The sequence below is a fragment of the Gopherus evgoodei genome, chromosome 2 (genome assembly GCF_007399415.2).
Source record: "Gopherus evgoodei ecotype Sinaloan lineage chromosome 2, rGopEvg1_v1.p, whole genome shotgun sequence".
NCBI classification, from domain to species: Eukaryota; Metazoa; Chordata; order Testudines; family Testudinidae; genus Gopherus; species Gopherus evgoodei.
Window position 1 is genome coordinate 275,713,432 of NC_044323.1, and position 13,276 is coordinate 275,726,707.

General features: G+C 40.6%; 1 protein-coding gene across 1 annotated transcript in view; it reads left to right on the forward strand.

The window, feature by feature from the left end:
- The window catches only part of FER1L6 (fer-1 like family member 6), a 119,787-nt gene that overhangs the window by 14,086 nt on the left and 92,425 nt on the right, over positions 1-13,276 (forward strand). Inside the window, exons 2-8 of the mRNA XM_030553793.1 lie at positions 331-413; positions 4,749-4,878; positions 6,110-6,164; positions 6,278-6,409; positions 7,027-7,089; positions 11,702-11,780; positions 13,064-13,220. Coding sequence (XP_030409653.1) covers positions 331-413; positions 4,749-4,878; positions 6,110-6,164; positions 6,278-6,409; positions 7,027-7,089; positions 11,702-11,780; positions 13,064-13,220 — 699 coding nt within the window. The remainder of the gene's footprint in view (positions 1-330; positions 414-4,748; positions 4,879-6,109; positions 6,165-6,277; positions 6,410-7,026; positions 7,090-11,701; positions 11,781-13,063; positions 13,221-13,276) is intronic.

Below are 13,276 nucleotides of genomic sequence, written 5' to 3' on the forward strand. Positions count from 1 at the left end.
GTCAATAGAAATAGAAGCCTAGCTTGGCTTTCCTTTCTTGACCACTGATTGGTTGCCTTTGTTTGAAATAAAGTTACCAGTACGTTCTGTCAGAAGTATATTGCTCTGTATGTTCGTAAATTCACAAATAGAATAAAGCCAGAATAAAGCACAAAAACACAATAGAAATTTTTTCCTTGTCTGCTTTTATTACTTTTGTAGCAGGGGAAATGGAATATAAAGTAACAATCTTGCTTGGATATTAACATCTGCTGAAATGAAATTGGATGTCTGTGTAGAACAAAACTTGAAGCTATCTTTCCTATGATTTTGTTTAACTTCTTTTTTCAGAAAGGGGCTGTTTGCTGGCATAAAGCTGAAGAAGAAGAAAAAAGGCGAGAAGGGGTTAATTATTGAAAACAAAGGTGCAGCGGGTAAGGCCTAGTAAATCAATATTACACTTGGTTAGAAAAGAGAATAAGGGTGAGATTATTTTATCCCTAACTTCACCTGTAAAATCATTTGAATTGAGCCTTACAACTATTGGTTTAAGAAATGATAAAATGGGCAGTAAATTCCATATCAGTCCTAACTAAATATAAAGACAGCCAACTCCTACAGGATTAGCTGTTTGGTCAAAGGCACTTAGAGATCATATGAGTGCAGATTATAGCATCTGAAATTAGTCTAATGTTATAGAAATAAATGGTCAAAACCATTTTTCCTTTAGGAAAGCACTGAGTATTGGACAGTTCAATCTTTCTAGATACATATTGATTAAGTTACAGGAAATTTGAAATTCCATCCAGGTCACTGTGATTCCATTCAGAAGTTGTAAATCACAAGAGAAAAAACTTAGTGGTTTGTGTGATTATTGGAAGCCTGAGATAGAATTATAGTCCAGTCATTTTAAATACTAATTAAAATTTTATCTAATACATGGATCTTGCATCCAAAATATACACAGGTTCCTATTTCTCCTTTTCCTACTGCACTTCTCTGTTCCAAACTCACATGAAATTCTCTGAGGTATCTTCCCCCACTACTTTACTCTCCTAGTCCTATAGCTCTCCCTTTCACCTCCAGCACATCAGCTATCTTATAGAGAAGGGGTTAGTTGAGTCTCACAAATCCTAGATGTGAGGCCATGCCTTGAATTCTGTGGGGTCTTTTAAAATGTGGATTACAGTGTGTTTACTGCAATCTATGAATTATTATACAATAAAGAGCTGGCTGGTATGTATGTATACCATGACCCTCTATTGCAAAGAAACAGAAGTACTTTACTGTGTGTCATAAACACTATATTGCTAACAGCTGCTACACCAAAGGCAATTCTCCTTTAGCTCACATGGCAAGGGCTTGAGCTATTGGAGAAGGAAGATCTGACTTTTGTCCGTACTACTGCCATGTAGTTCTGAGGGAGCATGGTGTGCAGCATAGCAATAACCACTAAGTTCCTAGGTGGTACTGTTTTTTCACAATATGTTACATTGCTTTCATTAGTGAAATCTGCTGCACTTTTCCATGCAAACACTCATGTTTCAGCAACTGCTTAATACAGCAGATTCTGCCATTAGACATCTACATCACTGTGTTGCACCTTCATACACATCATTAGTGCCCTTGATTACTAAACGTCTGGACTATGGGAGAAATCTTTTAACATGACAGCAGGTTCCTTCTCGGTTCTGACTGAGGATTTTGTCTCCTGCTGGAGCTCACAAGATGTATCAAAGAAAGAGTACACTGCAGGATCATGTTCCATTGGCTGAATCATTTTCATTTTCTATCAGTGAATTCACACAAGGCAATATTTGTGGCTGATCAAAAATATCTGCTCAGATAGCATAAGGAAATTTTAAAGGAAAACCATTACAAAATTATTTAACATTTTTCATTGATAAAAAGGAACAAAAGATTTTTCTTGACAGAATATAATTCTGGCACATGGCCGTTCCCAGCTGGAAAAGAATTCTGAGTGTTTCAGCCTACAAAGTAAACAAAGTAAAGCAATAAAGTGCAGTAATCAAACACCACATGCTAGAGTCAATAGGACAGGGGCAACGATTATGACACTGCAGCAATGCAGAAGCAGAACAAAAGAAAAATGTAGAGAGGGGCCCTTAGGGCTAAATCAGTGCAGCTGGTCCTGATGGAGCAATGCCAATTTATGCCAGTTGAGGTTGAAGTCCTAGGCTTCAATCAGAACCATACCAAAGTTTATGAAGATGCCTCCATGTCCAAGTTTTCCGACCCTTGTATTTACAGGCTTTTCTGTGTCTCTCACACATGGTTGGTAGTAGCTTCACAACTTCTTAGGGAAGGAAGTATTATTAGCAGCCCCATCTTGCGGATGGGGTACACAGGCATAGAGAGGTTAAAGGAAACACTTTCAAAAGTGTCCTCTGGTTTTGGGTGCATCAGTTTTACCCTTCAAGTGTTTCCAGTTGGACAGCCAACTTCAGTGGCCTTCATGTTTTGGACACATGCCGTAACTGTTGCTGAACTGCAGCATTTACCATGTTTGCATAAAAATCCTTCAAAGTCACCCCAAATTAAAACTATCTCCATAACTCACTCCCCCCTAGTTAACTACCCCCCACTGGGGGCAGCCTGCACAAACTGAAAAGCTTTGCGCTGTGCCACAGAGAATAGCAGATTTGGGTTCTGTCAGGCCAAGTGCGCAGAGGCAGGTAGTGAGTTTCAGAGCTGATGTCCCCTCATGGCAAATGATTCACTTCCCACCTCTTCCAGTTTACATCTGGGAGTTGTTAGCCTGAGTGCTCTGCCTATCTTAATGGCAGTATACAGCAGAGATGTAGTCTCTAAGCCACCCTGCATTGATTTAGAGCTTCAATTGGAAGTCAGTGCAGGCTACAGAGCACAGGCGGGATATACTTCCTGCTGGAAACACTGCTTTGTTCATTATTATCTTTAATGGAAGAAGGAGTCAAACACCTTTAAGAAAAGGATGAAGGAAAATGTAGGTCCGCCACTTATCCAGGAAGGAGAGCTAATACCAGATGACACCAAGAAGGCTGAGGTGTTTAACTCCTATTTTGCTTCAGCCTTCATTAAAAAAAAGTTAATTGTGACCAGATGCTTAACATAATCAATATTAACAAGGATGCCGAAACAAAAGCCGGAATAGGGAAAGAGTAGGTTAAAGAATACTTAAATAAATTAGATGCATTCAAGTCAGCAGGGCCCGATGAAGTTCACCCTAAGGTACTTAAGGAACTAGTGGAAGCAATCTTGGAACTGTTAGCGATTATTTTTCAGAAGTCATGGAAGATGGGTAAGGTCCCAGAGGACTGAAGAAGGGTAAGCATAGTACCTATCTTTAAGAAGGAGAACAAAGAGGACCTGGGGAGTTATAGACCAGTCAGCCTGACTTTGATACTTGGAAAGATACTGGAATGAATTATTACACAATCAGTTTGTAATCCCTAGAGGACAATAGGGTGATAAGTAATAGCCAACATGGATTTGTCAAGAACAGAGTAACCTAATGTCCTTCTTTTGACAGAATGACTGGCCTAGTGAATAGGGGGAAACAATAGATGTAATATACCTTGATTTTAGTAAAGCTTTTGACAGAGTCCCACTTGACATTCTCATAAACAAACTAGTGAAATGGGGTCTAGATGAAATTACTATGAGATGAGTGCACGGATGATTGAGCAACCACACTCAGAGTAGTTGTCAAATTGAGAGGGCATATCTAGTGGGGTCCTGCAGGGATCAGTCCTGGGTCCAGTACTGTTCAATATTTTCATTAATGACTCAGTTAATGGAGTGGAGAGTCTATTTATAAACTTTGCAGATCACACCAAGCTGGAAAGAGTTGCAAGCAATGTGGGGGACAAGATTAGAATTCTTGATAAATTGGAGAATTGTTTTGAAATCAACAAGATGAAATGTAGTAAAGACAAGCACAAAGTACTACACTTAGGAAGGAAAAATCAAATGCACAACTAGAAAATGAGGAATAACTGGCTAGGTAGTAGTACTGCTGAAAAGGATCGGGGAATTATAGTGGATCACAAATTAAAAATGAGCCAAAAATGTGATGCAGTTGAACCCCCTTCCCACCCCCTCAAAACCCCCCACCCTAAAATAATTCTGGGGTGTATTAACAAGAGTGTTGTGTGTAAGACACAGGAAGTAATTATTCCACTCTATTTGGCACTGGTGAGGCCTCAGCAGAGTACTGTGTCCAATTCTGGGCACCAAACTTGAAAAAGATGCTCATATGGACAAACTGAAGAGTCCATAGAAGAGCCACAATAATGATAAAAGATTAAGAAAACGTGACCGGTGAGGAAGGTTAAAAAATCTGCGTACTGTATATTTAATTTTGAGATAAGAAAACTGAGAGGGAACCTGGTAACAGTCTTCAAAGAGGTTAAGGGCTGTTAGAAAGGGGATGGTGATCAGTTGATCTTCATGTCCGTTTAAGATAGTACAAGATATAATTGGCTTAATCTGAAACAAGGGAGATTTAGGTTAGATATGGGGAAAAATTTGCAACTATAAGGGTAATTAAGCACTGGAATAGATTACCAAATAGGGTTGTGGAATCCCCTTCATTGGAGGATTTTAAGAACAGGTTAAACACCTGTCAGAGATGGTCATAGTTATACGTGGTACTACATTGGTGCAGAAGAATGGACAAGAGGACCTCTTAGGGTCCCTTCCAGCTCTACATTTCTATGAGTCTATGACAGAAGGGAATAAATTTTCTTTATTTTTTTGTTAATTAGGTGAGCACGATGAAAGTGACAGTCTTCACCACGAGATGTCTGGAGGACAAGAAGCGGGAGAGGGTGATTTCATGTATGATGACACTGCATCTTCAAGCGGCTTTGCACCTGCAGGGCTGCAGAGGAAAAGGTACTTTGCTGCATTACTAACATTTCCAGTTATTCCCCATCCCGTTCTTCTTGGTGACAGCTGTTGGCAGCACACTCCATGGCTAGAATATCAACTTGCTGAAAGTATGGATCTCTAGCCTGCTGTACTTCTACATGGTATATTGTGATTGACACCAGACACAGGTCACTGCAGAATGTGAGTAATGGAGGGAGGACCAGGATTAAGCTGCTAATGAAAGTGAGTTAGAGAAAGAGGACAGAAATCTTGAGAGTTGTCATGGTTGATGATCTGGGAAAAAAAATGAGTCTGATCCAAGTCCCACTGTAGTCAGCAGGAATTCTTTCATTTATTTCAGTGAGCATTGTATCAGACCCTGTATTTATATCTGCTATATATCTATAGCTATATAATAGTCTGTGTGTGCAGAGTTACTTCGTATATATGTAATCTCTGCTTGCTCAGAGTGGCATCGTGTCCCCTCTAGTGCAGTTTAGGTCCCTTAGAGATTGATGAGCCTGCTACAACCTTGGCTAAGAGACATGTGTCTGTTACAAAATGCTGACCCACACAGGGGTATCGGCAGTGGGGATCAAACCTGGGACCTCTGGAACTTAACGCATGAACCTCTACTGCCTTAGCTAAAAGATATGTCTCTGTTAGCCAAACCAGTAGCAGACTTATTAATCTCCCCTGGGCTAGACACCACTAGAGGGGGACAGAGTGCCATTCCAAGAAAGCAGGCGTTACATATATCATATATCAATGTATAGGATATCTATCTATGAACAGAGAAAGAGAGAGAGAGAGAGGCAGGTCTGATGAAGTTAGAATATTATATCCTGTGTTATGCAGGAGGTCAGGCTAAATGATCATAATAGTCCCTTCCAACCTTAAAATCTACGAATCTATGAACTGGATAAGAATCAGACAGAGATTTTCAGTTCCCGGCATTAATTCCCTCTTTGCATTTTCATACTAAGCATTAAGATAAAATGTGAAGAAACATAAAGTTGTTTTGGGGAGATATGGAAATGCTTAGTATCATTATCCCCAAGAAATATCCCAGGGCTCACATTTGAAGTGAATGCTGGTGATATAAAACCAAGTAGCCCATCTCAAAACTAGTCACTAAAAAATAGTCGTTTCAAGGAAAATGGTACTAAACATGTCTCTTGAGCATGTGTCAAAGAACAAGAATGTAACATTTTTGATGGGTGATGCATAATATTCTGTTCTATAATTTAAACAGAGCAAAACTGGTGTCCAAAATTCATGATGGCGAAATAAAATCCCAGAATTATCAGGTGAGTAGACTGCATGCACACACTTATAATAACACTACTTATGCTAATTAAAATAACTGCTGGGATTGAATCTGAGGCTGTTTTTGTGCATGTGTTGTATCTGTGTCCTGCAGATCGCAATAACAATCATTGAAGCCCGGCAATTAGTTGGTGAGAATATTGATCCAGTGGTGATCATAGAGATTGGAGATGAAAAGAAGCAAACAACAGTCAAAGAAGGCACAAATGCCCCATTTTACAATGAAGTGAGTATCTTGCAGTTGGGAAGATGCTGTCTGAAATGGTTGCAGAATGGTGATTGTTCATATTACAGTGACTAGAGATTAATGACAAAAGCAATCTTATCTCTCGGACATGTGAAGTTTGTCAGCAAGCTGTTAAAATTTAAATTATGGAAGAGCAAAAGTGACAACTCTGTTCCATTCTGCATTTCTCAACCTCTCTCTTTTCATGTTCCCTCCAATCTGATCAGCCGAGGACATGACTCGCCGTGTCTCATTCCTCCTCTACCACTCCCATCTCTCATTCATGAGCTTTTCCCAGACTAGTTTCCCCAACCCACCATCACACTCTCCAAGTTCAAATCGCTCTGACACTTGCTTTTGCAAGTTACACAAGGAGTTTGATAAAATAACTTCCAAAGCAAACCAAATTATTTCTTCTTCTGGGCTTCCTATCTTCTCTGCCTCTACCTTTTAGATTTAGAGTTCTTAAATAAATGTAGTGTGTGTTTAAAAATAATCACTTAGAAGCATATGTGCAAGTATATTAGATTAGGCCAGAACGTCAAACTGTGTGGCAAATAGTGCTTGCTAAAGACAGCATAAGGACAATACTAATCTGCAATTTTGTTTTTCCACAGTATTTTGTGTTTGACTTCATTGGACCTCAAATGCATTTGTTTGACAAAATTATCAAAATCTCTGTAAGTATTTTGGGAAGTTTTATGTTGTTTTATTAAACAAGGATCAAATATTTGGCTGTGTGTGTTATACTAGGCCTAACAGTGATGTTCATAAAAAGAGAAAAATTTTGTTTTAAATGGAAATGGTATCATGAGGTTGTGCGGAAGGTGAAGTCAGGAATGGGGAAAGGTAGAAGTGGCAACTGGTAATGACTTAAAGAGACTTAAAACAACCCAACAGCCAGATCCAGTGTGAATTTTCATGGGCATCTTTTTGAAAGTAAATTATAAACTAGTGAACAGTGTGTTAGTTGGCTGGATATTTGAGTGGCGCATTTGCCTCACACTGGTCCTCTGTAGAGGATGAATTTCACCCAATGTTAATGGAGCCCTCATTGTTGTCTTCATCCCTTTAATTTTTAACCTTCACATCAGTTTTTCTCAGTTTATTGAGCTGAAACTTTTTATTTTTGGGGAGCAGGGGGCGGGCGGTGCTTATCTCAGTTCTTCAGCCACAACCCAAGTTCATATTGAAAGCTGCATTCCAGCTCTTTAGGCATGAGCAATACCAGTGCTAAGACAATCCTAGCATTTTAATTGTTGCTTGTTATTCAGGAGGAGAAGGAACCCAACTGTAAGTTAAGTTGCTATGCTCAGCACTGCATTGACTCTGTTGTGGTGAAACCCCAAGGAGCAAATCCAACTGTCCCAATCAGTCTTGCTTTGAATACTAAAATGAACAAAGATACAGATACTTATTTTGTCAAAGATGGTTTCATGCACCTGGGGAAAGCTGTGTGGCTCTGAATTAACTGCTAATCTCTGCCAGGAATATGTTCCTAAAATAATTGATTCTAGGAATGAAGAAGCATTTAAAGTATGCTGTGGGGAATGTATGTGTTTCGCATAGCATTGAGAGGTTTAATATGTAAAACAAGTATAGATCACTTAAGAAGGAAGAATCCCATGCACCGCTACAGGCTGGGGACCAACTGGCTAGGCAGCAGTTCTGCAGAAAAGGACCTGGGGATTATGGTGGATGAGAACTGGATATGAGTCAGCAGTGTGCCCTCGTTGCCAAGGAGGCTTAGGGCATATTGGGCTGTATTAGTAGGAGCATTGCGAGCAGATCGAGGGAAGTGATTATTCCCCTCTATTCTGCACTGGTGGGGCCACAGCTGGAGTAATGTCTCCAGTTTTGCTCCCCCTACTAGAGAAGGGATGTGGACAAATTGGAGAGAGTCCTGCGGAGAGCAACAAAAATGATTAGGGGGGTTGGGCACATGACTTACGAGGAGAAGCTGAGGAAACTGGAGTTATTTAGTCTGAAGAAGAGAAGAGTGAGGGGGGATTTGATAGCAGCTTTCAAAAAACTACCTGAAGGGGGATTCCAGAGAGGATGGTGCTAGGGCTGTTCTTAGTGGTGGCAGATGACAGAAGAAGCAATGGTCTCAAGTTGCAGTGGGGGAGGTCTAGGTTGGATATTAGGAAAAACGATTTCACTAGGAGAGTGGTGAAGCAGGGGGGTGGAATGGGTTACCTAGGGAGGAGGTGGAATCTCCATCCTTAGAGGTTTTTAAGGCCCGGCTTGACAAAGCCCTGGCTGGATGATTTAGTTGGTGTTGGTCCTGCTTTGAGCAGGGGCTTGGACTAGATGACCTCCTGAGGTCTCTTCCAACCCTAATATTCTATGATTCTATGATCTAATTTTCACTTTCCCCAGAGATAAATCAGTAATTGAATGGTTCACACAAGCAAATAGAATGATACCAAGGAAGTGCACTTTTGTTTCCCATTGAAGCCCCAGATGATGAGAGTATCTAAGCGGGTATTGCCAAGTTTCAACACAGAAAATGGGCCAGTGCCTCAGCTGGTGCAACTTGGTCTAGCTGCATTGAATTCAATGGAGATACTTGACTTACACCAGGAGAGGATTTGGCCCCAAGGTTGTAATGATTAGGTCATAAACAAAATATGGCATTTATAAAGGAAATGCTAATCTAATACAATGCTAATGTATGCTATTATAATCAGGAATTCATTTCAGTTATCTTGGAACATGGCTTTAGAAAAAGCCAGCATGTTAAGGGAATAAAATAGAATGAGTGAGCAAATACGTGTCCTGGCAAGAAACAGCACCACAGGGGATGGAAAACTTCCTACGTTTTCTTGGTTTGAAGCTAGCCTGAGGAGAACCAAAGTTTAACAGCCTTCAAGACTACTAATCCCTCACACACCGAATCCATATTATCATGGAAATGTACAGACCTGTGTTTAGAAGCCTCAGGAAAGCAAATAATGTAGCAGCACTACCATGTCTCAGCCCAGCAGTTAGTCTCCTGGGGGAGAACAGGGCTCTTTTCTGTCTCTTAAGCCCTTAAAAACTAATGGATTTCCTTCTCGTTAACATCTTCAGACACATTATGGCAACATCTTTTCAATGCTGTAGGCATAATTGATACTGTACTTTCACTCTAAGCCCTTATCCCCACTACTCAGTTACATTCTAGACTGACATTCCTCCTGCTCCTTCTCAGCGGGAAAGTTTGAAGAAAATCTGTTCAATTATTTTTTGAGTTTATTGATTGTGAAAAAATCCACCATGGGTTTTTAGCTGTTCAGATGGTTATTGTATTTTCTTCTCCCTTTCTCTCCTCCCCCATGGAAAAAAGAAAAAGAGTTTGATTTGAAACTTCAAACTTGCCCGCTTTACTACATCTGAGTGGAGAGCGGGGAGGGTTGGACAGCGGGGGAAGCTTGAGAAATAAGAGTGAAAAAACTACATACAGAGCACGGCACACAAGAGCTGTTAGTTACTTATTTTCCTTGTCAATTTAAGAGCCCCATCCTGCAAGGGGTGGAGCCTTGTGGGACTTCAGTGGGAATAGAGAACACTCAGAATCTCACAGGGGCATAAGTGCTGCCACAAGTCCTGGTCTGAAGTGGTTTCCATCATATACAGGGTTTATAGTTTGATTCAATGGCTCTCAGCACCCCCACTATACAAATTGTTCCAGCACCTCTGCACAAGGGTTCCTCACACTTCACACCAGAAGGCCCCTATGTGCCCACAAAGTGTAGTTTTCACATGGGACTATCCCTGAATATCCACTCAGACTCTGGAGAGGGGAGAAAAAATAAAAGGAGAGCAATGAGAGAACTGGACTGTGCCCTTGACCTTCGCTCTAATAGATCCCTTTCTTGCCCCAACTAAAGCTTTATGAAATGTCGTGGTTTTGGTTGTGCAGGACTTGTGAAAGTATTTTATGTGGAGTGGAGCAGCCAGTTTGGTTTCCATGGGTTCATGCTCCTATTGCAGCCACAAAGTCAAAGTGAAATTCATCCAAAGCTGTTGTTTTCCCTGGTTTCAAGGTGAAACCATTGAGTTTTCATGGTTTCTTTGAACCCCAAAGCCTATTTTAACTCAGGTTCCTTGAAAATTAGATGGATGCTATATTAGTGATTTGACTGGTCTGGCATTAGGTTGACTGCTGCTTCAGTTTCCCAGAAGGCCTTGCTGAATGCTACGGTCACATGATCCGTGGGCTACAAGTCCTATGATTTGAGAGGAGACTCAAGGTCTATCTCCCCCATGACAGATCCAAACCAAAACCTGAATGCAAGTCTGTATCTGTGTCTAGAATATATAGAACTGAAGCCCTGGATACGTGTGCTTCCAAATTTGGGGGCTCAAAATCCAAATCCAAATTTGAATTCTTCACAAGTTTGGGGTGTGTGGATTTGGCTGTTCTAGAAACATGAACTATGAACTCAGATCCTAACCCAGATCTAGGATTTTAGTTTCAGGCCTAGCTTTCCTTCCAGTTTGGCCAAAGATTGTCTGAAAAATCTGCTAGCTCTTGTGAACTTTTTCTCAAACATGGGTTGAGTTCCAGACTTTTAATTAAACCCGAAACCAGTGAGATTTCTTTCATAACAAAAGGTTCACACAGCTTTTCTTCCAACCCCACCACAAGGAAATGCTGCTGGCCAGCAACCTGCTTGTCACACACTCAGGGATTTGAAAACCAAATCAAGATGTGAGGGGGAATGATCTGACCAGGAGATGCTGCTGTTGAATCCCTAATCTGAAAGGATGGAGCAAGTGTCCCATGGACCTGATCTTCCTCTCATTTGCACTAGTTTACATCCGTGTCACTCACTGACATCAACAGAATGACATTTTGTGAGCTCAGCATTGGGCCCATTGTGCAAAATACATATTGAAGCTTTGGAAAGTGACAATGTAATTTCTTCTCCTCTGTCTACACACAGTTTTTGTACCAGTTTAATTATTGGTTTAGAAACCAATACAGGCACAACCCTTAGCGTGGATGCAATTATTCCGAGATAAAACTGCTTATATCCCTCTTGCTTGTTTAAATGGACACATATAAGTAGTTTAATATTGTTATAACTGTGGGTTCCACTGATTTAACTATATTGGTTTCTAAACCCATACAATTAAATCAGCACAAAAACTGATCAGCCCTAAGGTGTCTATGTCTGTTGTTAGATATGATCCCCACTGGCTTCTGTGGCTGCTTTTGTCATCTATGTTAAATATCTTTGCTTGGAATGGTGTTTCGTATGTTGAGTGGAAGGGAATCTCTAATGTGCCTTTCTTTAACAGGTTATGCACAACAAGCTGATCGGGAGCTTATTGATTGGCTCCTTCAAAGTAGATTTGGGGACAGTGTATAATCAGCCAGGTAGGAGATGCATTTTCTAACTTCTCTTTTGTTTCATATGTTTTTTCTGCTGTTTGTCTTCTTCAGCCACTTGAATCCCTTCTTGGGGCCATCACAGAGCAATTCACCAAGGTCCAGGTTTTCAAAAGAGCTCATCTTCTCTTTAGGTACCAAAGTAAATTGCTGGAATTAATTTTTTTTAGAGCTCAGCATGTTGCATGCTAAGTGTTGCAAAGTTAGCTGCAGAAAACTAGGTGTTTTTGCAAATCTGGCCCTTATTTAGGTGCTTAAATGGAGTATGAATTCTTGTGAAAAACTGGCATCATTTGGTGAGCGCTTGAAAATCTGGTCCCGTGTGTTGTATAAGAGGGCAGGTCAGGAAGGGAATAGGGGAGATAGAGAGGAGACTGGAAAAGGGACCATGTGGGATGGTGAAATGAGAAGAGAAAAACAACAGAGAAGGCCAAAGGAAGAAAGAGACAAAGCAGGAAAGAGAGGAAAAGATCCAGCCCGTTTGCATCATCACCTCTACAGCTGTTAAGCACTTTCTGAAATTTTAAATAAACAGCCCAGGAAGGAATTTCGCTGATTTCCTCCTACCTCACATTTATGACCAGTTCTATGAGTCACAGACTGGAATGGTTCTAGAAAACAAATATCTACACTGCAGTACAGTTTTTATGTATTTAACTTCTCAGCATCCCTATGAGGAAGGGGTATTCTATGTTATAGCTAGGGAGCTGAAACACAGAAGCTATGTCTTCACTGCAAAAAAAACAAAACAAAAACCCTGCAGCAGCAAATCTCAGAGCCTGGGTCTACAGATTCCAGCTTGTGCTACACTGTGAAACACTGGTAACTACTCTCTGGGAATGATTTTATGCATCCACCTTATAGTAGCTCCATCTAGGTTGTATTTCCCTAGTTTGTTTATGAGAAGGTCATGCAAGACGCTATCAAAAGCCTTACTAAAGTCAAGATATACCACATCTACCGCTTGCCCCCAACCACAAGGCTTCTTACCCTGTCAAAGAAAGCTATTGGGTTGGTCTGACACAATTTATTCTTGACAAATCTGTGCTGACTGTTATTTATCACATTATAATATTCTAGGTGTTTGCAAATTGATTGCTTAATTATTTGCTCCATTATCTTTCCAGGTACAGATGTTAAGCTGACTGGTCTGTAATTCCCTGGGTTGTCCTTATTTCCCATTTTATAGATGGCCACTATATTTGCCCTTTTCCAGTCTTCTGGAATGTATCCCATCTTCCATGACTTGTATTAGCTTGCATGTTTTACAGGTCATCAGTTTTGTGACAAGTGGGCACTTCTCACAGACCCTGCAGACATTAGGACGGGAGCCAAGGGATACCTGAAGTGTGATATCAGTGTTGCTGGGAAAGGAGACACCATACAAGCCATTCAGAAAGCAAGTGATGCTGAAGAGCAAATTGAAAAGTACTGTAAAAATTTTCCTTACCTTGCATCTGTCAAAGAGGAAAGAAAATACATGA